Source organism: Symphodus melops (assembly GCF_947650265.1).
Source record: "Symphodus melops genome assembly, chromosome: 5".
NCBI classification, from domain to species: Eukaryota; Metazoa; Chordata; class Actinopteri; order Labriformes; family Labridae; genus Symphodus; species Symphodus melops.
This window is the reverse complement of record NC_136695.1, coordinates 15,056,262-15,080,128: the sequence shown is the minus strand read 5'-3', so window position 1 is coordinate 15,080,128 and position 23,867 is coordinate 15,056,262. Positions and strand designations below refer to the sequence as shown.

General features: G+C 40.0%; 1 protein-coding gene across 2 annotated transcripts in view; it reads right to left on the bottom strand.

Moving 5' to 3' along the window:
• Positions 1–4,889: 4,889 nt before the first annotated feature.
• Positions 4,890–23,867, bottom strand: part of irx2a (iroquois homeobox 2a) — a 299,071-nt gene continuing 280,093 nt past the window's right edge. The window contains exons 2-4 of one of the 2 annotated variants that reach the window (XM_079343592.1): positions 10,159–10,383; positions 8,482–8,887; positions 4,890–7,716 (exon numbers count right to left, since the gene is read on the bottom strand). In XM_079343592.1, coding sequence (XP_079199718.1) covers positions 6,803–7,716; positions 8,482–8,887; positions 10,159–10,383 — 1,545 coding nt within the window. In that variant the 3' untranslated portion in view covers positions 4,890–6,802. Of the gene's footprint in view, positions 7,717–8,481; positions 8,888–10,158; positions 10,662–23,867 lie in introns of those variants that run through there. The other variant, XM_079343593.1, reaches the window with a different exon arrangement.

Here is a 23,867-nt window from a genome sequence, read left to right as displayed (position 1 = left end):
TCCGTTTAATTAGCCGACAAGTCTGACAGATACTATTTAACATGAATCACTTCCCTGATATGTCTCACAGAGCACGTGATGGGGAAAAAAAAGGCTCTGTGCAGACATGTTGAGCTCATTTATTTAACAGTCCAGACAGACAGGAGAAGAAAACCACATTTTCTCATGTCTGCCTCATCCACTTGTTGGACTCACTGATCTTAAAAGCTGACAGTTAGCAATTCAGGATGAATGTTTAACTGAGTGTTAACTGCACTTAGACGCACATCATAGCATGTAAGGAAGCATTCAAATACAATTTATGCATAAAAAACCACATGCACCCTTTGTAATTCACCCAAACACACAAGCAGTACTAAGACCAAAATGCAACCAAAGCTCTGTGTGAGTAAGGGCAGTTTGTGTTGATTCAATTCTGGTATTTTGTAAATAGAATAATGCAAAACTGCTGCAATATATTGAAAATAAAAGTTGAAATGTTCTGTATTTTAAGATAGATGCAAGAATTTGTGTCTGCATGTTCGATGTATAATACATTGAAATAGTCATTTTGTTTGCTCTTGAAAGTCACTCAAACTAAAAGATCTAACCTTTTGATTCTCTTCACTGTTTCATCATTCAACATTTAGCCTGACTGGTTGGTCTACTTTCGTATTCTGTATGTATTTGTGTGTGCTTATCCATGCTGTGTCTACTTTTGCATGTGTTTTCATGTGCACAGCTTTCATAACTGCTCGAGCTTTTGTTTGAAAGGTGTTTGTGTGTGCATGATCTTGAACACAGAGAGAAGGGTCGCAGGTCTAGGTTTGTGCAGCGCGTCTATAGTGAGCATATTTCTCTTTATTGCGTGAGTGAGTTTGTGACACAATAGAGGAAGATATTGTTTCATGCCTCCACTCTGCCATTCATACGTTTTTTGTTTTTGTTTTTATAAAGTAGGATGATCCCAAAAGGTGTGAATTTGTAGCATGCATGCATGAATACAACGTCATCATTCACATGAAATCTGATAAATACCTGAACTGTGTGTCATAATTTGTAAGCGAATTGTTCTGCAGTCCATTTTTTAATCACATGCTCAAATCATGAATCAATATTATTTTTGGACTTTTGGATGACATTCAAACACCTGCCAAGACCTTTTGCTGCTTGCATGTGACAGGACTGGCATATTAACTTGTGTTAATAATGGAGGATATTGAGTTTCATACTGACAGATTGATAGTGTGTAATTACATGCTTTATGTTTGTTGTACAGTTGCATAAGCACTGTGACAACGGGAACAGAGCAAGAAAGGACAAGAGTTTGTTTCAACGAAAATGCAAACAAATGCTGACCCTACTCAGTGTTGTACTAGATGTTTGCAATCTTGTGAAAATTACACAAAACACTGTAGACATTTGTACCCACAATGGAGTTTTTTTTTTTAGCTCACCTTTCACATTCACCTTTGCAAGAGTTTTTCTTTTCTTTTTTTTTTTTTTTTTTTGGTTGTAGCCTCCAACACGAGCTTCCAGTTTTTTGTCTGATTTACAGCTCAAAGGTGCAGTCCACTGCTCTGAAGTGTTTACTTACCACAGGCATTAAACATAACTGTCAATTAGGAGTGGAAGTAGGGGCTCCTAATGGTCTTGTATAGACCATCGTGTAGACAAGCATTAGCGTCTCAGAGTCTGACGTACTTTGTGTGTGTGTGTGTTTGTGTAGGAGAAGCATGCACATGAGTGTATGTGTGTGTGTATCTGCGTGTGTGCACACGTGTGTCAAAGTCCTTCACAGTGTACTCCCCTTGATCATCAAGAGTGGTGAACATTTCACCTGACACCTTTACGAGAGGACAGGACCCCGGACTCATTTTTAAAGTCCCTTGTCCACTTTGATGTGCATTATTCAACACACCTGTACCTGATTTGTGCACCACTCTCTTTCGTCTCTCAGAGAGCCCTTAGCCCATCTTAGCGTTAGTTTAGGCCGAGGCGGAATGGTAGTAGGATTTATGGTTAGGTTTTAATGGTGGGAGTTTGAAATAAAGAAAAGCGTAAGAATAGATGGACTTGAGAAACGGTTAAAATAAAAGCTAAACCTACTTTTGATGGTGTTTAGTTTGTATTTCCCTCTTTATCAGACGAGAGAAATAAAAATGCCAGTAAAAAAAGGATCTATCCAAAAAAACAAGGGCCTTTTTTAAGTGTCTTTATCACATCACAAAAAGCTCTTAAACATAATGATTATTGATATTATCATTGCTATAAACCCTTCACAAGGTCCTTGTGGTCTAACTTAACATCCTACCCCATTTATTACTGCAGCAACTGTTTTGGAAACCTAATAAAATCCCATCCATTGCTGCAATAAAACTTAAGCTGCATTCACTTCCTGTTTGGGGCAGTACACAGGTGTGTGTCCGAGATTAATGTCTGAAGCATTTTGGAGGAGAAAGGGTTGATGGGAGGATAAAAGATACAAAGAGCTCATGAATTATCTGCATATGTGAGCTGCTTATTTGATCATCGATAAGGGGAATGAGTCCACTTGCTCTCCAGTCTCGCGCTCGCTAAGAGCCTATGAGCCCCGCGATAGCATCAGTTTAGCTTCCAATGACAACTAGTCCTTAGCATGGATGAACACAGCCTCTTTGGTAAGCTATATGTGATAGGATTATGACTGTATTTGATATGCAACGCATGGAATTAAAGAATATCTTGATAAATGTAAATGATGCTCATGCTTTAAAGCACAGGCTTAGCTAGGCTACATCCACAGTACACTTGGCTATACAGTAAATTACCCGTTATGCCCTTGAGGATCAATACCCAGGCAGTGAAGGGCCCCTCTTTTTGTTTCTTCTGAAAATAGTTTAGCTAACACGAGGCAAAGAGCTCTTCAAAAGGAGCCGAAATACCTCTCAACAATTGTGACTAATTGTGGCATAAATTCACAATCGTTTCATAACAGGTTTCACAGCTTGAGGTTTGTCATGTGCACTGGATGCCTTGCTCCCATTTTCACCTGCCATTGCTCTCAATCAAAGAAAGGTGGGGAGGAAGTTTCTTTTCATGTTTTCAAAGGGGACTGGTTGCAGAGCTTTTTTTTTTTTTTCTTTTAACTGAAACAATAACTCTTTTTATTGAGAACAAATGTTGACATTTGAAGGGTGCAGCAGTGGGTTAGAGAGAGGGAGAGAGAGAGAGAGAGAGAGAGAGAGAGAGAGAGAGAGAGAGAGAGAGAGAGAGAGAGAGAGAGAGGGCCCCTATGTGCTTTGTATAGGTCTCTAGAGCTATTGACAACAGTGCTGAGTCCTCAGGGGAAGCCCACCTGAGAATAAAGCATGCATTTCAATAAATCATCTGTGAATGAAAGCGTTTGGGCTGAGGAGGAAGAAGCTAGCCAGGGGCTATAGTGTGAATGACTGTCTGTGAAAGAAATATATAAGGTAAAATAAAGCAGTATCAGAAAGGGGTAATCAAAAGGAGAACAAGACCTTATTCAAAGATAAATCCATTTTATCCTTAAAAGACCTTGATTTCATCACATTACTGACATTGTGTCACTATTCACCATGCATTGACGTGGAAAAAGACTCTTGTTAGCCAAAAGGGTTAACTGAGTAAAGTTGGGTTTACCCTCCACTGCATCCCCGGTGGCAGCCAAAAAATTATTACTTCCATGTATGAGTCAGGGGAGGAGATGGAAGGAAGAGAAGGAGGAGGAAAACCAAGGTGAAAGGGAGTCCCATGAGATTTGGACAACACTCAAGCTCAAATTCAACTGGAAAATGAAGGATTAGCTTTTAGTCTGGCTGGGGGTGATGATGGAGGCTTGCTCTTGGAGGACAGGAATATAAGATATTTGATCTTTGAGGATTTCACACCCTGTGAGGCCAGAAGTGTGGTGTGGAAAAATATTCTCCCGTATAAAAAGCATAAAATGTCACTTTAAGAGGTTTGAAAATACATAGAAAGATTAGTTTTTATTATTATTTGTATTATTAAAAAATTACAACTAATACATTTGATTAAGATTAAATGCAGTAACATTGCACATTCCATCATAAGTATGAGCTTAATTTTCATATCAACAATATCAACATATTATTGTTGTTGTAAACTATATCATTATGATAATGTTAACATAATCGTTAATGTTTGTCTTTTTAAAAGTAGGAATAGCTTGATGGTCATATTAGCCTGTTATTAGGCTATTATACTATTACCCTATTCTGCAATTAAGTTTTATTTTCTTCTATCTAAGCTTTTTTCCCCCAAACTGTTTAATTATCTGTGTCCCGAAGCCGCAGTAATAACACAGCCATGATGAAAAGCAGAGGAAAGCCTGTCCGATTAGGGCCCATCACACAGCCCATTGGAGCTGGCAGATGCTTAGATAGACTTTTATGGATTGCTCAATGCCGTGCCGTAATGAAGCAGGCAGGGCTGACCCATCCTGAACCAGGCTAAAAAAGCTCCAGGGACGGGCCCCGCTGGGAGCCCATAATGCCCGATGTGTCCCACGGTTGTATTAATCACACTGAAAAATAAATGTGCGGCAGACTGGGCAAGATGAGAGAGGAGAGGAAAAAGGGGAGAAAAATGAAATAAGTATGTCGTTTATCCCAATCAAGGTCGTGAATATGTGACCGTGTGAGATCCCCATGACCAGAATGAGGCGTTAAAGGAAAGTGATGGTCCATTTAGACAGAATGGATTGTGCAATCTGTGAAAACTCATAATGTTTATGAAAAGCAAGATTTATCAAACATATCCCATCTGTGTGGGACTGTCAGAATAAAAGCGCAATGAGAGCAGGGTGAATAAAAAAAAAACGCTCCAGTGTTAAATAAAGGTCTATAAATAAAAAATGACTCTCCAAGAATGATGTTATAGTTGGGAAAACAGTTTAATATTTTCTCCTTTGAATAATGAATATCATTGCCCGCCAGTACATCGATACCAGCGCGTTTGATTTTTATTTACATTCAAAGATATAAATTAGTAAAAGTTCTCCTGATAACAAGATTGTGAAGCTGTTTTCCCCAAATGCGTCTCAAATAAAACCCGTCCATAATATATATATTTACAAAACACACAGACGATGTCAGTTTTCCATTTCTGCAATACAACTTGCATAAATAATAGGCATCATTTTGCCATCATTTAAAAAAATAAATATCAAATGTAGGCTATTCCACTTTGAAGTCCTCAAGTTCACTTCAGTTCCGTCCGCTGTGCGTCCCCAAGACACGTCCTTTTACAAAAAACGGTTTCACAGAAAGGCCAAATTATGTTTTCCAAAAGTAAATAGGTTATACTAAAATAACATACCGTGGCAAATAAGCAAACTATAGGAACCTGAGAAACAACATTTAAATCACATATAATGGGAGAGCTGTTCAAACCAGCATAATTATGAAATGATTACCCACAATGTTTCAAAACAAATCAATTAAAATCAACTGAAATTACACAGTTATAATTATAATCTGATGTGTCTCAGCCTGTGTGCAGCTGAAGAAGCGGTAGCAGCTTTTATTCCGTGTGTATGGTGGCACTAGATCCGGTCTGGAGTAAAGGTTATTCGGGTTAAAACATGGGGGCTAAAAGGTGGTGGCCTTACTCGCTTTATACTCAAAGCAATTGTGACACCTACCTGCAGAGCGTGGAAATAAAAATCCCACACGATCAAATGATCAACTCCCTCCTCAAACCTAGAAAACACAAAGTTTTCCACAGGCGGGCTCTACAAAAAAAGCAGTCATGAACTGCAAGTGCTTATTAAATCCCCACTGCCTAATTACCGGTTTAGAAAAAAAAGAAGAAATCGTCTGTGCACTCCCAAGTGAAAAGCTTTGAGAGTGCAGAACAACCTCAGTGACATTTGAAGATGTAAAAGTTGCACGATGAATCCACGGAGCAAAGTATCTGTTGTGTTTGCATTTGGCTGACCCTGTGTGATTTTAATTATCCTAAACCTAAAAGGTAAGATTCGGGGCCCACTGTGCACATACGATAACAAACACGCATCAGAGGAAATATTACAAATATCATTCCTGCTCGAAGCTATGGCATCCTTTCTCTGCTCATGTTGTCGCTGTGTGTCTGTGTGCACGCACGGGTATTTGTGTGTGTGTGTGTGTGTGTGTTTGCGGGTTCACGTGGTTGGGTTTATTTAGGCCCTATCTTGAATTTATTTATTTTAACGTGTGAGGTGTCCATGAATTTGTTTGCATTCGATTTCCTCATAATATACTCCTTTAATTTCAAATGTGGGATTTTAGCAAATCAAAATCCCTTCACTGTATTCTCGACTGATCCAATGACATTTAGAAATAACAAAAAAATGCAAATTGTTATCATATAGGAAAGCAATTATATGTTGATCATTTCAGGTAGGCTAATGCAATGCGCTGGAAATCGATTTATAGACCAGTACACGTTCATTGCGCTGTTTGAGTCAGTCTCTGGTGTTTTATTCTCATTCAAGTCCAATGACTCGTATTAAACACGAATCAAGTGGAAACTTGCCAATAGTGTGTCAGATAATGCCACTTATTTTTAATGCAAATCCATGTTGAAAAAAACTTTTATAGGCCTATGTCTTCAAAAACGGCAAAAACAATCGGAAAATTATATGATATTGCTGCTGGAAAAGATGAAAGTGTCACCTTAAAACAACTCGTTTTTGCATTGGAAACACGTTGACTCATTTTACTGTCACCAGCAATTTTCCTTGAGTAAAATACAACTACGGATCCAAAACCAGATTAAATAAACTCTTCATCATCCTGTTAGGCGCATCGTTTTATTACGTACCTTTCTTTGCTTCTAAATTTACGGGTCTGAAATGTTGTTGTTGCTGCTGCTCGACAACAACAACCTGGTTCGGATTATTTTTAACGAGGGGGGAGTCTGGCCTGTGTTTGGGGTTTGTGCTCGACTCCCCGGCCTGTTGAGAGGAGCTCAGACACTCGTTTGCAGCAGCAGCAGCGGCAGCGGCAGCGGCGGCTGCAGCCAGACTCACTCCGGATGAATTAGTGTAGCGCAGGATCCCTTGGCCCTGCAGGGGGCTGAAGTTGCCATAGTTTGTGTAATTGCTATAAAAGGGAGAAGTGTAATAAATAGGTCTTCCAAGGATGGAGGGGGCCGGGTAGAGGGAGGGGGAGCTGGCAGCCGGGGAGTTGGTGGAAGGCGTGGAAGTTGTAAGGAGGCCACTGCTGGAGGAGGGGCAATTTGGTTGCCCTGCAGGCTGCCCCGGTTGCTGATGTTGCTGCTTTTGGTCCGAGGTAGCAATCTCTGCCAGTGACCACAGTTTAGGCTTGACCGTAGTGTTCTGTGGGGGCCCTGAAGAGGCTCTGCTGTCAAGGCAGGATGAAGGTTTAGTGGTTATATTAGTGCTGCTGACGAGGCTCCGGCCCAGATCCTCGCGCTCTCTGTGGAGGTGGTGGAGGTGATGGAAGTGGTGGTGGTGGGGCTGCTGGTGGTTGTGGGGGTGGTGGTGACCGAGAACCGGCGCTTCTACTCCCGTGAGGGGCGACGATGTGACGGATTTGGGTGAGAGATGTGCGCGCGGATCGTGGTTCTGTTCGTCGCTGCTCTCGTCGCACTTGTCGCCGGCCTGGTCAGAGCTCAGCTCCCCTCCCACGTGACAGCTGATCTTCTCCACGTCAGACTCTGCCGAGCACGAGTGGTCCGTCAGGGTGTCAACGTGCAAACTGATTCCTGAAACGAATTAAGAATTATAAAAAAAACAAAGCTACAATTTGGTCAAAAGAAAACAATTGCAATTGAAAAAGAATTTAAAAAAAAAAGAGAAAATAGCTATGACATTAGTATTCCAAAATAAAATGATTTCTAAAAAAAAAAAGAATATTGTGTATCTCATACTAACTGAAAACCTTAATTGCAAAGACTAAAAAAAAACAAAAAAAACAAAAAAAAAAACAATCCATGTCCATTGGTAATCAAACTGCACCATCTAGCCTGGGAAATTGGAAATATAAACCTACATTTAAAAGCCTTCTTTATGTTAATACAATTGTTGTTCTGTTTTGTTTTTTTAGCATATATTTTGCATGAACACTTTATAAATACAATAACAATAACCAGCCTTATTGCATAATTTGTACTCCTGTGTGTTGTGTTTTATGTCCCCTTTGTCACTAACCTGCAATTAATCATGTGAAAGAATGATTTACCTTAACAGGTCAAAACTTGACCTGTCTTTAAAACCTCGTTTTCATAAATCAGTCAACATTGATACTTACACGATACACTACATTTAAATCTAAAATTAAATCTTGTCAAACTGGATTTTTTTCTGTGAGGAAACATGTTTTTTATATCCTTTATATTTTTTATTTCGGCCTACGCAGAATGTTCTGGCACTAACAACTTGAGCAGTAAATAAAAGGGGGCATCCACTCCCTCCCCTCCGTCTCCCTCTGAATTGTTAAATGGATCATTGGCTCGGTCGCCAGATTGTACCTTCATCCTCCGCTGAAGCCTCGCTGTTGTCCAGCGTCTTATCAGAGCGCTCCACCTCCTTCCTCTCTCCGTCCCCGTCCTCCTCGTCCTCGTCCTCGCTCTTATTCCTGGGCGCCCAGGTCATCTTGTTCTCCTTCTTGAGCCTCCTCCTGGCGTTGGCGAACCAGGTGGAGACTTGGGTCAAGGTCATTTTTGTGATAATGGCCAGCATAATCTTCTCGCCTTTGGTCGGGTACGGGTTCTTCCTGTGCTCCTGTAGCCAGGCTTTCAGGGTGGCCGTGGCGTCCCTGGTGGCGTTTTTGCGGTAAGCGGGGTCGTTGAGTTGGTAGGGGTACCCTGGGCTTCCATACGGGTGGTAACTCAATGCCCCGGCCATGCCCGTTGTGTGCGCGTCATATGGAGAGCTCTGGGGGAAAGTTACATATAATTATATAAAAAAGTCATGCGTCTGTGGGTGTTTTATAGAGAGAGTTTGCTTAATGTTACTTCAATCCGGCGTGTGAGGAATTTGCAAAACAAAAATGTGAACAACTTGCCCAAGAACATAAAGCAACATTAAAATAATAATAATCATAAAAAAAAAAAAAAAAAACAGTCAATCTGTTTTATCTAACAGTGTGTTGTTATTAAAATCCTGTCCGATATTTGTGGAAGCACACTGTGCAGATTTGATCTTTTTTTTGTGAAACAAAATATTACATTACACATTACATTTCAAATTCAAAAGTAATATTCAGTGTATTTCTTAAAATAAACAAATTATCGGTTCATCAAAGGATTGTTTGCTTCAAACATTTATCAGCCTTGCTCATGACGTTGTTTTCAAAGTTTCTTGTAAGAAGCCTTAACGTGCGTAAAAAAACAGGCCGCAAAAAATGGGCTTATGGTTTACTAATGGTTGAGATCGTTATCGGATTAACTAATAATAAGAAGCCCGGCAATATGGACGTAATATAATAAAAAGGAAATTTCAATTTTCTGTAATCAATTATCAATTATCTCATTTTCATTCAGCTGCTCCTCTTTTGTTTTGTTGTGGCAGTCCCTATGTGTTAACATATCTCCTCTCTGCAGCATTACAAATCCCATTAGCAAATCACTTGATATGCACCTTTCCTAAAACGCTTTAATAGCGAGTCGTGCTTTTCATGTAAAAAAAAAATCGGTTTGCTCAGCTCACAATGAAGTCATAAAGAAACTTCATCCCTCGCGATTTCTAATGAGGTATACTAAAGAGGAAAGAGTTATGGCTTGTGGTATATTAATTTTGTATGACACATAAATTAACAGCTTCGAAGCTGAAGGCTTAATAAAAGTCTTAGCTGGTGTTCTGTTTTACATTATTAGCTGCGCAGTGACTGGTCAAGCTTTTGCAATGTGCAGCTCACGCTTAGAAATCCCAACGATTTGATACTAAGAACCCGGTGAGTAGGCCACTATGTCCGAATGTGTATTGACCATGCAATCAAAACGAACATTTTATAAGTTACTGACGAGTGAAAAACAAACATGACGTTAACTTTGACCGATTTAATCACGCTTAATGCCAGACAATGCATCTGAACAATTTGCAGACAAACACACGCCAAGTATTCGAGTTGATCACTGGCGTTACAGCCCTGTTGGCTACAGGACAATACGGGATATTATGAGATTAGTTTTTTTGTTTTTTTTTACCATGTAAGATGGGAATCCTGCAGTCGGATCCGTGGAGTATGAAAGCGGACTGGAGAAACTCGCACCGGCCGAGGCGGAGAAAGCAGCAGATCCGGGGTAAGGACTGAAGGCTGAGCCAGATGACGACCTCGCCAAGTCTTCGTTCCGCGGGGCAGCGAGAGCCGAGGCCCCGTAAGCAGGACACGAATAAAGCGCCAGAGAGCCCGGGGGCTGGTAGAGGTAACCCTGAGGATAGGACATTGGTGAGCGCGCGATGGTCGCCGATTCCAAAAAAGAGAGGAAAAAACGCGCAGCGCGTCGGGCAACAAGAGCCAAATTTTTAAACAATTAACTCAATAATCAGCCGTGCAAACAGTCATCAGACAATGAGAATAAAAAAAGTCCTCCCTCCACAGCCCCCTTACTGGGAAAAACCCCCGAAAGATCAGTTAAAGTGCCCTCATAGAGGCAATGTGGCATGCGTCTTGATCCCCTAGCGTCCGATGTTTTTAGTACGCAGCGCTATGAAGTGAAGAGTTAGCAGGGAAGGAGCCAGTGGAGTTTCAGACACAGAGCATTGGGGGAAACTGGAGCTGTCACTCCGGCTCATCTGAATATCCCATCCCCGCCCCCTTTCTGCCTCAGAAATGGAACCGAGGAACAAAACCAAGATTCTACACTACAAGTAGGCTCTCTTCAAAAGTTGTTTCAGTGTAGAATTATCTATTATCTAATTATCTATGATAATGATCTGACAGATTATTGAAAGACAAAAATAAGTAACTGTTGCGCATGAAACTTAATTGGTCCAACAGCTTCTTCATGCCTTATTTCAGCATCTGTTTCATTGGACAGAATTTGAAATGCGATGTATTTTAGGTGTTATTTTAAACAAGGTCAATTCCAAGTTTGTTTTAAACTTCAAACAATAAAATAAACGTGATTTATTAACACCGTTATTATTTTAGGGAGGGTCGATTTTTAATTAGATCATCTTTTTTTGTCTTTTCTTATCGCTTTGTTTTACTTATGTTTTTTTTTAAAGGTTAAGTTGACACAAAGAGTCTGACTTCATGTCTGATCAGAAGTTACGTGGACCGAAAGAGAGAGAGGGAGGGAGGGAGGGAGGGAGCGAGTGAGTGCAGTGCGAGAAACAGTGAGCAGGGAGAGAGAGAGAGAGAGAGAGAGAGAGAGAGAGAGAGAGAGAGAGAGAGAGAGAGAGAGAGAGAGAGAGAGAGAGAGAGAGTATAAAACGGCTAGACATCTCCACTGGCAGCTGGTTGTTCTGTCAGTTCGGCGATCAAACGCGGACACAGCCATGAATGTGTGCACGCTGACCTGTGCTCCATTGCACCACTTTGGGCATCTCATATGTGCACGTCACTTAATAAAGCAGCACTATTAATTTGCAAAAACATAGCTGTTGGTGGTTTCGTTATTGTCGCTTTATTGAGGGACAATCTTGTCTCTACCACTAATACTTTTTGAGTGCGTGTGTGTGTGTGTCAGTTTGTGTGCGTAGTGGTATTACTGCTGAGTTTTGACAGTTTTTTGCTTCTGCACATGTCCTGTGTTTGGGTACTCAGCTGTCTACACTGTTGTGCATCTGTGTGCGCGCTTTGGACGTGTTCCCCTGCAAACCAGGGCACAGCCTTGTCCTTTATTATTGTGATTACAGGCATTATGACCTCTGTTGGAGACAAGCGATACAGCACAGCATGCCGGAAACCTGAAACTGTGACAGCGTTTTTTGGAACGGGCAGTCAAGGTGGCAACTGTTGGGCAGAAGAGTAGCCTAGCAGTCCGCCTCATCAGTATTCATCCGAATCAATGTATTCATCCATCAGGTGCTTGTTCCTGCACTGCAGTGTGGTCTGCCAGTGTTGTAAACAGCAACAGTACTATAGGTGCAGTACAGCTGGCCTGTTAGCAGGGATAACTAATTTATTAAGACCTTACAATATGCATGTGTTAAAATGTACAAAGAGCATATATGTCTTTTTTTTTTTTATTAATACACATAATCTCAAGATGCCTTGTATTTAAATCTTTATTGAATTACATTCATAATAGGGCTACTGTGAGACATATCCCCCCGGGATAGTAAAGTATTTGTAATTCTGATTAGAACATGACACCTTAAAGATAAAAAAAAGAGTCCCCTTATCAAAATGACTACCAGTGAAGATACAATATTCTTGAAAATATTATTTTAAAGATGTTTGCTTCCTTAGCTATATCACTGAAAAAATGACTTTGTTAGAAAGTATAAACAACTTAAGACTAAATACCTTTACATGTGATTTATTTTCAATAATTATTAAAACATATCTAAACGCATAGGCATATCAATTCTTCACATCTGTCATAACAATGACTTTAAAGTAAGTACATATCTATGAGACGGCATTGTATAAGAAAAAAAAACAACATGAATTTAGAATTCTTGAAAAATACCTGTTTACACTATGTTTTTGAATTTGGAAGTTTAAACATATTTTGCAATTCGACAGTGTAGTCAATATCAGTTGAGTGAACCAGAACGTTTTGACAACACTGGTGAACATCCAAAAGTGTCAATTACTCATATATTCATGGTTATAAAACTAAATACATGCTGTGCAACTATTTTCAGTTTTATAAAGTCTTAGATATTCATTAAAATATAAAACACATTAAAAGTTTGCTTTAATAGTACAAGTGTGTGCTATCCATGGTGTGCATAATTAGGATGATGTGGGGGATTTCTCCCAGGCAGCACTTATGAATCTCAGAAGAGTAAATAAGTCCACTTAATATAGATTGGGTCAAGATATGGCTGACTGGGAGTTCTGTTTGGCCCACACCAGGGGGCACTGTCTCCTCTAGACACAGACCAAAGGCTACCCATACTGTACTGTTGTTCACTGTACTATTAGAAGTGTGTGTGTGTGTGTGTGTGTGTGTGTGTGTGTTTGTGTGTCTGTGTGTGTGTTTGTGTGTCTGTGTTGGTGTTTGGTCCATAACTTATTTTTGGGGGGTTTGTGAAAATGTACATGGTATGCATTTGTGTGTATGCAATCGTTTGTGTGCATATTGTATTTGTGAAATTGCAGCTATGTGTGTGAGTGTGTGTGCATGTGCGTGTGTGTGTGTGTGTGTGTGTGTGTGTGTGTTACACTACAGTAGTACATTCCAGGTTTCAGTTTCAGACAGACTGGGGCTCCTAAGATATTTTAGTCTGGGCCTGATGGAGATATAGGAGATGGGAGCAAGGAGATTGACAGAGAGACAGGCAGAAAGACGAGGCAGAGAGAGAGAGACAGACAAATAAAGACAGTATAGAAGTTATAGAGACGGACAGATGATGTGAGACAGAAAGGCATTAGGTCAGACTAACAGAGAGGCAGACAAGGAAAAGATGTAGTGGCGGACATATACCTGTCTCACCTGACCTTAAAGCCAGTTCAGACTTAAATTGTATATTATTTCTATCTCCTTTTTATTTTTGTTAAATGATGCTGACATGAATGACACATATAATTGTAGAAAAAACTAACAGCACATTCAATTTTATTAAGGTGTTATTGAAATCAAGTATACTTTGTCTAAAATGCATCAGAGGATTTTTGTTTTACACATAGCTAAGGGGTAATTATTGATTTTAAAAATAATCATTTTTTATTTTTTTTGTTCAGCTTTTATGGTATTTTGAGAGACACTGCATGCCCTGTCTCTAAATACACCTTAAACAAACACAAAAAACAAAAACATACAAGTTGCGTGTTACTCTTCAATAACAATGTCAATATTTCCTCTTTTTTACTATGGTTTTATTTGTTTTATTAATGAAAGGAGTCAATCACAATATATGTATTGTATATCTATTGTATCTCAATGCATCTGTGTTATACATACTCTTGTGTGAAAGCTGAAGATATAAACTGATATGGATGTCAAATCCTCACCAGGAAACTTCACACCAGATGCATTGGTTTTATGAAAATTGTCATCCTTCAAGAATGAAGGAAACAGCCATTGATTTTTCATTCATACTCTCCCAACAGAATTTGCCATTGAATAATGTAGACATGATATAGCTGCTTGTATTATTTTGTCTGATGATTGCTAACTGCTTACCCTTTTTGGTTGGGTAAATAGCCCAGAGTGGAAGGATAAAGCTTTGATGTCAGGCCCTTTGTTTACTACACGTGACTAAAGTAGTATTGATTTCTGATTTTTCATACACTTTTGAACCTCTGCAGTGCAGCAGCTGTGGACCTTTTGCGTGTTCTCGACTTTTAAGTCATTGAATTCCTTTAAAAAGGAGACCTGAGGTTGGTGGGTCAGCTAGGTGGGTGCATTTAGGGGCATTATAGGCAGGTGGAAGTGTAAATGCATGCGTGTGTCAGTCTATCACTCTTAAATATACATGGCTTCAATGCAGTGGTGTGGCAGAGAAATGGAGTAGTTATGTAGTCATATCGACCTGAAATTTAATCAATATGGTCTGGAACAAAGCTTTATGATTAAAGCTGGAGCCTGGCTATTGTTCACTGCAAAATCAGTGTGACTTCTTAGAATGGTGCATTAAGTTTTTTCCATCTAAAAGCCATATTTGTTGTCTCCTAGTCTGTCTTCAGGATCGTTCTGAGCTTTTCAGCGACTGAGGCGTTGTACTCTGGACAGAGTCCTGATTTTGCATCTGTTGAGAGCACCTTGTATGATGCTCTAACTTTGAGACACCACAAAGCTAAACATGTGTGCTCCTATGTGGGCTCCTGAGGGAATGTTTGGTAACAAACACTTGCACAAAGTAGATTGCATGTGTGTTTTTGTGCTCATGTGTGTGTGGGTGTGCAGAGGGAAGCAGAAGAACTTCATTGTGATCGTTTATTGTGTAACACAGTTAGCTGGGTGGATTTATTGTCAGCCTTGTATGATCAAAACAACTCTACGAAGCTCCTAAGATCATCAAAGCAAATACAAAAAAAGTTTGCTTTCCGTGTTTGCAGTCTGTTACAGCAATTTCATTTTTGCTGCATTTTAATTCATAGCGCTACTACAATTCAGTACCCCCCACTGGGAATGCCACGTAAATGTCTTTGGTCTTTTTTCTGTACAACGAGGGAGGGGTCAGTAGGGGAGGGGGAAACTGTGGGGACGAGGGGTTGGGTGGCAGACTGGCGACAGGCCGTCATCTCTCTCCCTGCCTGGCATCTGCCCACTGCTGCCAACCCTCCTCTAATCAGCATCCGTCCATGCGCTTGGCAGCAGAGGGGGTTTCAAATCAGCTTCTCGCCCCGAGTTAAAAACCCTAAGCCCTATCACTTTGTAAACGGGTACCTTTAGGGCGACTGGAGCAGGGACGCCTCTGATGTGCTGGAGTGGAGAACATCGGTTGCCATGTTGACTCGAATATGTAATGCTGCTAGCGCTGTTGTTGCTGTTGTTCTTGTTCTTGTTTATTATAGTTTGTTTTTTTTAAAACAAAATCAGAAGGCAGCTCTTTCTTTAGGTTTGATTTGTCTAACATGCCGCTAACTGACATGGATGTTGGGAAAAACAGTTCTCGGGGAGGAAAGTGAAGCAGTATAAGCGATGGGCTTGAAGTATAATTCCTCTTGAAAAGAAAAGAGGGGGAACAACAGCTGCTCTTGTCGAGAAACACAAGTCTTTATTTCTGCTATTTTCTGACATGTTGTCTGAAATGGGAAGACAAGGAGAACAATGTCCCTGCTTCCTAATTCATGGCTGAAAAACGTCTCTCCTTCCTCACTTTCATAAGTGCTGTCTGGCAAACTACAAATAGGAATCTCTTTAACTGAATACTTTTCCAAGGGTGCACTGCAATGATGATATGTCTTTAACAAATGTTCATTCAAGAGCAAATCATATGGTGTATAGCATAAAGCTATAGGGCTAATTCCTCTCCGTGGTGGAGGGTTTAGGGTGGGGGATTCAGGTGGGATGGATGTTGGCTTCAGAAGTTACAAACACAAAGAACAGGCTTTATGTGGAAGAGGAAGGTGAAAAAAATCCACAAATTATAGGAATTATGTGCAGCATGGATTTCAAACACACACACATCCCGACTGGCTGATTGATGAACCAAACGAGTCGCCGAAAATCAAAGAGGGGAAATAAAGGGAGACACAAAGGGGGAACAATTTGAAATGGACTCACCCTCTCCGGTGGCTCTGAAGCCAAGGGTCGGGCAGATAGGGTTGCCTAGAAAGAGTCTGCTGACAGTCAGTGTCACTGGGCTTTGTAATCATTGTGCTGGACCTGATAGGGTTACTAGCGGCTAATCCAGGCTGACCTTGGTTAGGTGCCCTGAATGAGGATGGCTTTGTACAGTTGGGACAAGCTAACAGTATGACGGGGATGCTGACATATAATGTCTGCGTGGGGACTTGCCACCACAGCTCTTTTGTTGTGCTATCGAGTTGCGACTCTTAGCTACACGCACACACATGCGCGCACACACACACACACACATTGAGAAAATGTTTTCTCTATCTCTCTGGGTGGAAGAAAGCTGGCATTTAAATCGTCACTTGGGAGAAGGTAAGGTTGTATCTCAGGGGTTAAGAGGTCAGCTCTTGTGTAGGATGGTGTTCGAATGGCTTCAAAACAAATTCTATCGTGATGAAATTTCATGATGTTGCCACACAGTGACCCCGTGTGCGGGTGTGTGTTACAATGTAAGTGTGTGCGTGTGACAAAAATGTCACCACACCTCTACAACATGATCCCACAAAGAGTATCTCTTAGTAAAAGACCTAAAGATCACTTTTTAGTTTTTTTGACTGTTCCTCCTATGAAAATAGCATTTTTTGAAATTAAACTTATTATTTTTTTTTTTTCTGCAAGAATAATGAAGAAAATGAGTCTTTATGTGACATGCAAATAACTTGTTTCAAGGGCTAAAATACGTCTTTCACATCGTACATCTTTTTGAGAAATCTTCAGCGCTGGGGAACGTTAAAGATTTTACATAAAATGTTGTAATGGCTGAATTTCACACATACTTCTGTTCAAATTTTCAATTTTAAGTCACTATTTCTGGAAATAGTGGCAATTAAAAATGGTCAGTTTAAACACTTGAAATTGGGAAATAGGGGAAAAAACAGAATGAAATGTTTGAAATCATACACTGCACACATCCATTCACTGTAGTGTCCACATATACACGTCATCCTAACAACAAACACACCTTCAGGCTCCAACCGGTGTGAAGGCAGCAGAGAGAAGGCATCCTCGCCTTTCTTCTTGCCAAGGAGAGCTGTAAACGGGAATGGGATTCCCATCCCCTGGAGCCTGCTACTAATCCACAACAGGCCCACTGCTGGATTACTGGGGACATCAGCTGACATGCCAGGTAGTGCACACACATGTATACACATGCACAAACACACACTTGGGCACTAACACATATGCACACTCACCTTTGCAAACACACACACACACACACACACACACACATACACACGTGATCTGACACACACATCAGTGTGTGTACATGTTCCCTCACATGCATGCCCATCAGTGGTCAGATGTACGAGCATGGACAGAAGCCCACTCACACCAAATACATACACAAGACAAACAAATCACACACATAACCCAGACCTGGAATGTGGTTCATGGCTTTAATGCATTGGCAGGACAATATAGAGATTGCCATATTTCTACAGTCAGGATTTGGCAGCATAGGCTAAGTCTGTCCTCTATTGTCCCTGTTGGTCTGCTGTAGCTGGATGTATATGCTGTGAGGAGTCCCTCACAATGCAATTATACACATTTATCCTGCATGATGGATTGAAGTGCGCTCTGTGATTCCTGTGATAATTTTTCAACTCCAGCCAAACTTCCAACCTAAGTTTACTGAACTGAAAAATGCCACATATAGGTCTTCTGTATGTTAAACAACAAAGCAACATCTGAGACAGGCTTGTAGAAATCAATATAAGAATCAAGTCCCCCCCCCCACACACACACATACAAAGGATTCTTAACAGAGTTAAACAGATAAAAAAATGATCTTCTAGCTAATTTCAAATGTTAACTTATTATTTTTATATATGAGTATCATTTTTCTAAAAGTTATTTGTAACTGATGAACGAGAAATTATATTTTTCTTATCTTCTTTTTCTTTTAAATAACTATATTTCACTATGTTTCAAACTATACGAGTTGACATAATGTTTCACTGGCTCTCATTTATTTCAGTGATCAAATACAGCACTAATTCAAGATAGACAATGTGCTGATAGCCACAAATTACCAGCTCCGACAGACAAATCAGCTGTAACACATTTCAAATGCAGTCAGGTAAATCTCAGCCCATGATTAGGTCAAGCGTGGTGGTATTTGTGGTAAACACTGTTCCGCTCTGGGGGCTAAACGTTTGTGTCAGTAAAGAATAATTACACCCTTCGACGTTGTATCTATCGTGTTAATCTCAGGCCACAGCAGCCACTTTATTCTCTCGTTTGTTTAATAGCTCACTAGCAGCTTTATTGTTTCAAAGTGCTCGATAGCAAACCTGTAAATTCTCTGTTCAACATTTGCCCCCGTGGCGTTGTGGTTCACCGGCGCTGAATGTTGGAATAAAGCAAACAGTCATTGATCTGCAATCAAAGATCCAGGACAGGAGGTCATTTACATGTAGAGAAGAGAGTCATTAGGAACTGTGCTGCAAGGCATGTATGGGGTCATATTCATTTAGCAGTGAGTCGCTCAAGCTATTGACTCACCTACTGGGTATATTTAAAAAAAGAGAAGAAAAAACATCAGGAAGCTATATTCTAAAATGCTGTGTGCAGTAGTTGTAGAAGCTGTCTGTTGCTAATTAGAAATGAATGCTCATGTGCTGCACACAACAAAGCCACATTAATTATCCAGGGACCCAGGGAGAGAGACAGGCTTTGTACTTTGGGCCTTGATATGCTGCAAAAGAATCAGATAGGAGGCAAATGGCTCTTGAAAATTAGGCACAACTTATTGGCAGTTGGTCAACTTTCCAAGTGTCCCAGGAGTCCTGAGTGCTTATGCAATGTGTTGCAGCTTCTGTTAAAATTTGATGATTAAATGGGCAAATACTTCCTAGATTTGTAGACTGAGAGTGGGGCCTGTTTATTTTATTTATTCATAGCTCGAATATGAATAATTTAGCTGTCAGCATTTTTTTTTGTCAGAGGAGAATCATTATTGTATGTGGCAGGCTAAAGGTTTGTGATTTCTGCATTTGGCACTTCTCCACTGCATTGACAGCCGCCAGTTTCTGTCAGGGTCATCTCCCTCCGTTTGCTTAGAAAGCAGACATTCACTTCTGACGCTGCTTGAACAGGTTGTCATGAGCTTGTGAATGATTTAAAAAACATCTCTTGTTTAATTTGAGTATTTTGCCGACATGTTTTTGACAACTTAAGAGGTTTTTCACCATGTGTTGAGTAGGATGCCAACCACTCAAGCAGGATTTTGTCTGGGAAAACTCTATTGATAAGTTTTTAAGCTTTATATAGTCATTTGACAGTGAACGGGTACTAAAATTCCATTCTGGCAAAGTTCACCTCTCAAAAACCCATAAAAAAACAAAAGAAATAAAACATAATTCTTCTCTCTAAAAAGACTTCCTGTATTTCTGGAAGCTGTATGTTTTATAATATTGCGAAGCTCTCTTCTACAATGATGAAAAAAATAACCAGTAATGCAAAAACATGGAAAACATGTGCAACGCAATTGAGAACATACTGTATGACAGCATGAGACTCACAAATTCAACAGTTGTTTCCAAAAGTAATCCAAAACCACATTGTATCATTATTGTTTATTTCCCCTTTCTGTCTATTTTCTCTCTCTTTTCACATGACCCCAAGCATTTCATAACCATACTATTGTTTTAACATGTTTAGTCACCCACTATTTTAATAACAAACAGTAAGATGGAGATAGATAACTTCTAAAAGTTCTCACTTCCTCATTACTAATCACGTGACACTGAAAAAAACAATTACAGTGTTGAAAGATTTAGCTGATGTTTTTCAAGGTATACCACAGGAATAGTTTAATGATGTATATAACTCTGTGACATGAATATTGTAAAATTTAGCTCTGGCAACTCAAGTATAATTTAAAACTCATCCCCTCTAAAGTTTACAATTTTAATTATAATTATTTAGTCCTCAAAGAAGTCTACATTTAACACAAATGTCAATTTCCATACTTTTAATAAAGTATATATTGTATATTAAACAAAACATGATCTTAACTAGTCAAAAAATGTTTTTTTTACCTTTAATATTTCTATGCGCAGGTTGGCTTTTACAATAGAAAAGATGATTTCCTTCCTCCTCTTTTTCTACAAGTGTGGACTGTCCTACACTCAAGGTCAATTGAGTTCTCATTCTGTTATCAGCGCTTTTTGATGGAATAGTGCCGATAACAGAGTACTCAGAAAAGATGGAAGGAAACAGGAGATCAAGAACTGCTGGTGCTCAAATAATTATTGCACGTTCTCCACATGGCAATGGATTTATTTCTAACCTTTCATTGGCCTGTAGCTTTAAGTGCACACTGCTGCACTCAAAGCAGATAATAGACTAATAATTTGACTATAGGTTTAGAAATAGCATGACATGTTTAAATGGTTTTACAGAAAGGTAAATATAGATTTGGAATGTCCAATATCCATTATCTTGGAGCATTTTGATTTATTGACTAAGATTTAGTGTCAATGGAACTATAAAATTATATCCCAAAGGAAAGGTTAGGCTAATCAGTGAAACTTGGAAGCTTGAACCGTTTTCGCATCAAAGGCTCATCAGACATTATTATCTTTGGCTGCGTAAGAAAGAATTTCTGATAGCTTTAACATTTAATTGGCAATTTATGGATGACCAAATGGTGACCACAGTATGAGTCCCTGGATGCAGATGGCTGCTGAAAGGTCTGGAGAACCTCATGTCATGGGCATGGATCTGTTTAAAACCAGTAAAGTCCAGGTCCTTTCTACTGAGGAAAGGGAAGTTGGCTGACCAGTTCCTCTTTTCCCTGGGAGGCACATAGATCCCAACAAACTCAGAGAAGTCAGTGAAGAGCTTGGGTAAGGGGTTCAAAAGTTCTCTAAGAGACACTAAATCCATCAAGGCGGCAGGGCAGGAGCTAGAGAACCATCTGGTGGCTGGGGACTAGTACGGCCTATGCTCCCACTGATCTTGAAGCACGATATCCCAACATTAACAGTAGAGGGCTTTCAGCTAAAAATCAGCCAGCACTGAGAGTCCAGGGATCCCAGGAATCCTGGTGTTGGTATTGAAATGAAACAGGGAGGAAGTGGAATGCGAAGGTGACTGTGGAGCAGTCCTCTTCCTGGATTTAACACAAGATGCTGTCGATCAGGTGGTGTCTGGATGGACTGGGTTGGGCAGCAACACAACAACCATCTAAAACCAAGCCAGCAACATTGCACTTTTAATTTGTGAAACAGGAGTTATGGGCAGGTGTAGGGGAAGATCAGGCCACGAGAGCAGCGAGAATGTGCCCGCAGGGAGCTTGGACATGTTATACATATTGTTGTCAGACCTTTTGCAGGCTTAACCCTTCATGTTAGGGTCATTGTCCAGTCAGTGTATGACATGCTCTCCACTCCATTGAACCTCTTCTGCTGGGGCAAAGTTGAGACCCCTGCTGGCTACTTGTATCCTGGGGAAGGGACTCAAAGGCATTTCCTTAACTGCTGTCCGAATGCCATGGGCGAGTGCTGCACTAATGTTGGCCCCACAGCCAGGCACAGAGGACAGTAGATGAGACTATCATAGTAAAAGTTGATAAAACTAAAAGTACTACAAACCATCACAGCCAATCATCACCTTCATCAAGGCTAAAGAGAAGCCCAGAGTACAACAGAGGGCACTGACATGCAGGAACAGGACTCTTCACAAAGGTCTGAGACTGTCAGCTGTTGGTTGACCTGAGCAGGCAGCTCTGGTTCTCTAAATCTATTACAGTCACCACACTCAGGCATAATTTTGCTGTAAGAAACATCAATACAGGTGTAACGCTGGAGCTTACAGTTCTCTGGGAAGACTGGATGGAGAAGTAGCCCCTGAATTATGGCAGTTTTAGTGGATTATTGTATTTTAGTTGAAAACCTTACTGGGTGTCAAGAGCATAAATTCTAAAAAGAAACATTTTGCTGACAGAATATGTTAATATGTGGAAGCCAAACTCTTTGGCTACAACGTCAAAATCAAGGCTGCTTTACAAAAGTCAACAAACCAACTGGTGACATCTGAGGTACTACATCTGTTATTCATACAGACAATACAATACGGCAAACAATACTACAAACAGCTGTTTTAAGTTGTTCCTTGTTATATATTAAGAGACAGCAAACAATGGTAAAAATAAGAAATTTCACTTTTTTTTACTGTACTATAAATGTTCACACAGACACACACTGAGACACACCTAGACACACTATAATCATGACCTACCTCAGCGGATGGGATCATCACTAAAAAGTACCGACAACACTTTGACGGAGCTTGATCTAACCAGACCTTTTCCCATCAAGACACGATTATGTGACTAGCCCCGAGTTACAAGCAATAAAAGAAATGTCTCTCTTTTTTATTACATCTCCCAATCGTGAACAATGGAAGGTTTGCCTCTGAGCCATTTATTCAGCTCTGATGTATGATTAGCAGGGGGCAAATCAATACCATGTTGGATGATCTTAACGGAAAAGGACTGTGATTTCCCCTCCGTCACAGGGAAGAGCGCTGATATTTGTCTGTCAGCAGTGACATGCTATCTCTGGCAGGGGCACTGGGGCCAAAACACAGGTATTGATCCTGTCAACATTGATGGCCCTAATGGTATGGAGGATGAAGAAAACTGCCTGCCACTGGAAATGTAATGCACTGTAAGGAACGGCCTCTTAAACCAATGAAAGGGAACATGATCATTATCTTTTTATTTTGTGAGTTTTATAGTTAACGTTGTAAATACTTGAAGCTAACAAGAGTTTACTTAAGTGCTAGCAGGACCTTTTTTTCTGCTTTAAAAACTCATAGATAACACATGTGCATGAACCAGAACACTTGACTTTTTCACATAAATCCACAATGTGATTCTAATAGTAACTTGTTTCACGTGTGATTTTCTTACATTTATCATGTGTTTTTCTACTGATTCTCCAGGAAATCCTCGTTATTCTGTTATAACATAGACACTCTGTATTATTATAGATAATGAATATTTCAGAGGCCACATCTCTCACTGTGTAAGTGTTTAATTTCCTACAGTACGTCTTCACAACTATCCATACCTCTTGTATATCTGCCTCGAATATTTGAAAATGTGTTTTCAAAAACTATTATAATAGTACTAAAATATATCTTACATGCACCTCTTAGTTTGTTATGCATTATATTATTTTTCTTATCATATACATTTACTAAACTTTAAATGTATTTCTTTTTGGCACCAGGACACATTGCTTTTTGCAAAAGACAGATATAACTTTTTTTGTCTGTGAAAGCATTTCATTTCTAAAGTTGGTGTGAACTGCGATCAATAATTATGACATAAAACCCTCGAACTATACTTAATGCAAAGAACTATATCTATCAGCAGTATGAGTCCAATATAGATTTTTTCTGAGCCTCACAACTGTTTCCAGCGCCTTTGTGCTGTTGATACTCAAGAGGCAAATGTAGACATGAGAAGCATCAGACAC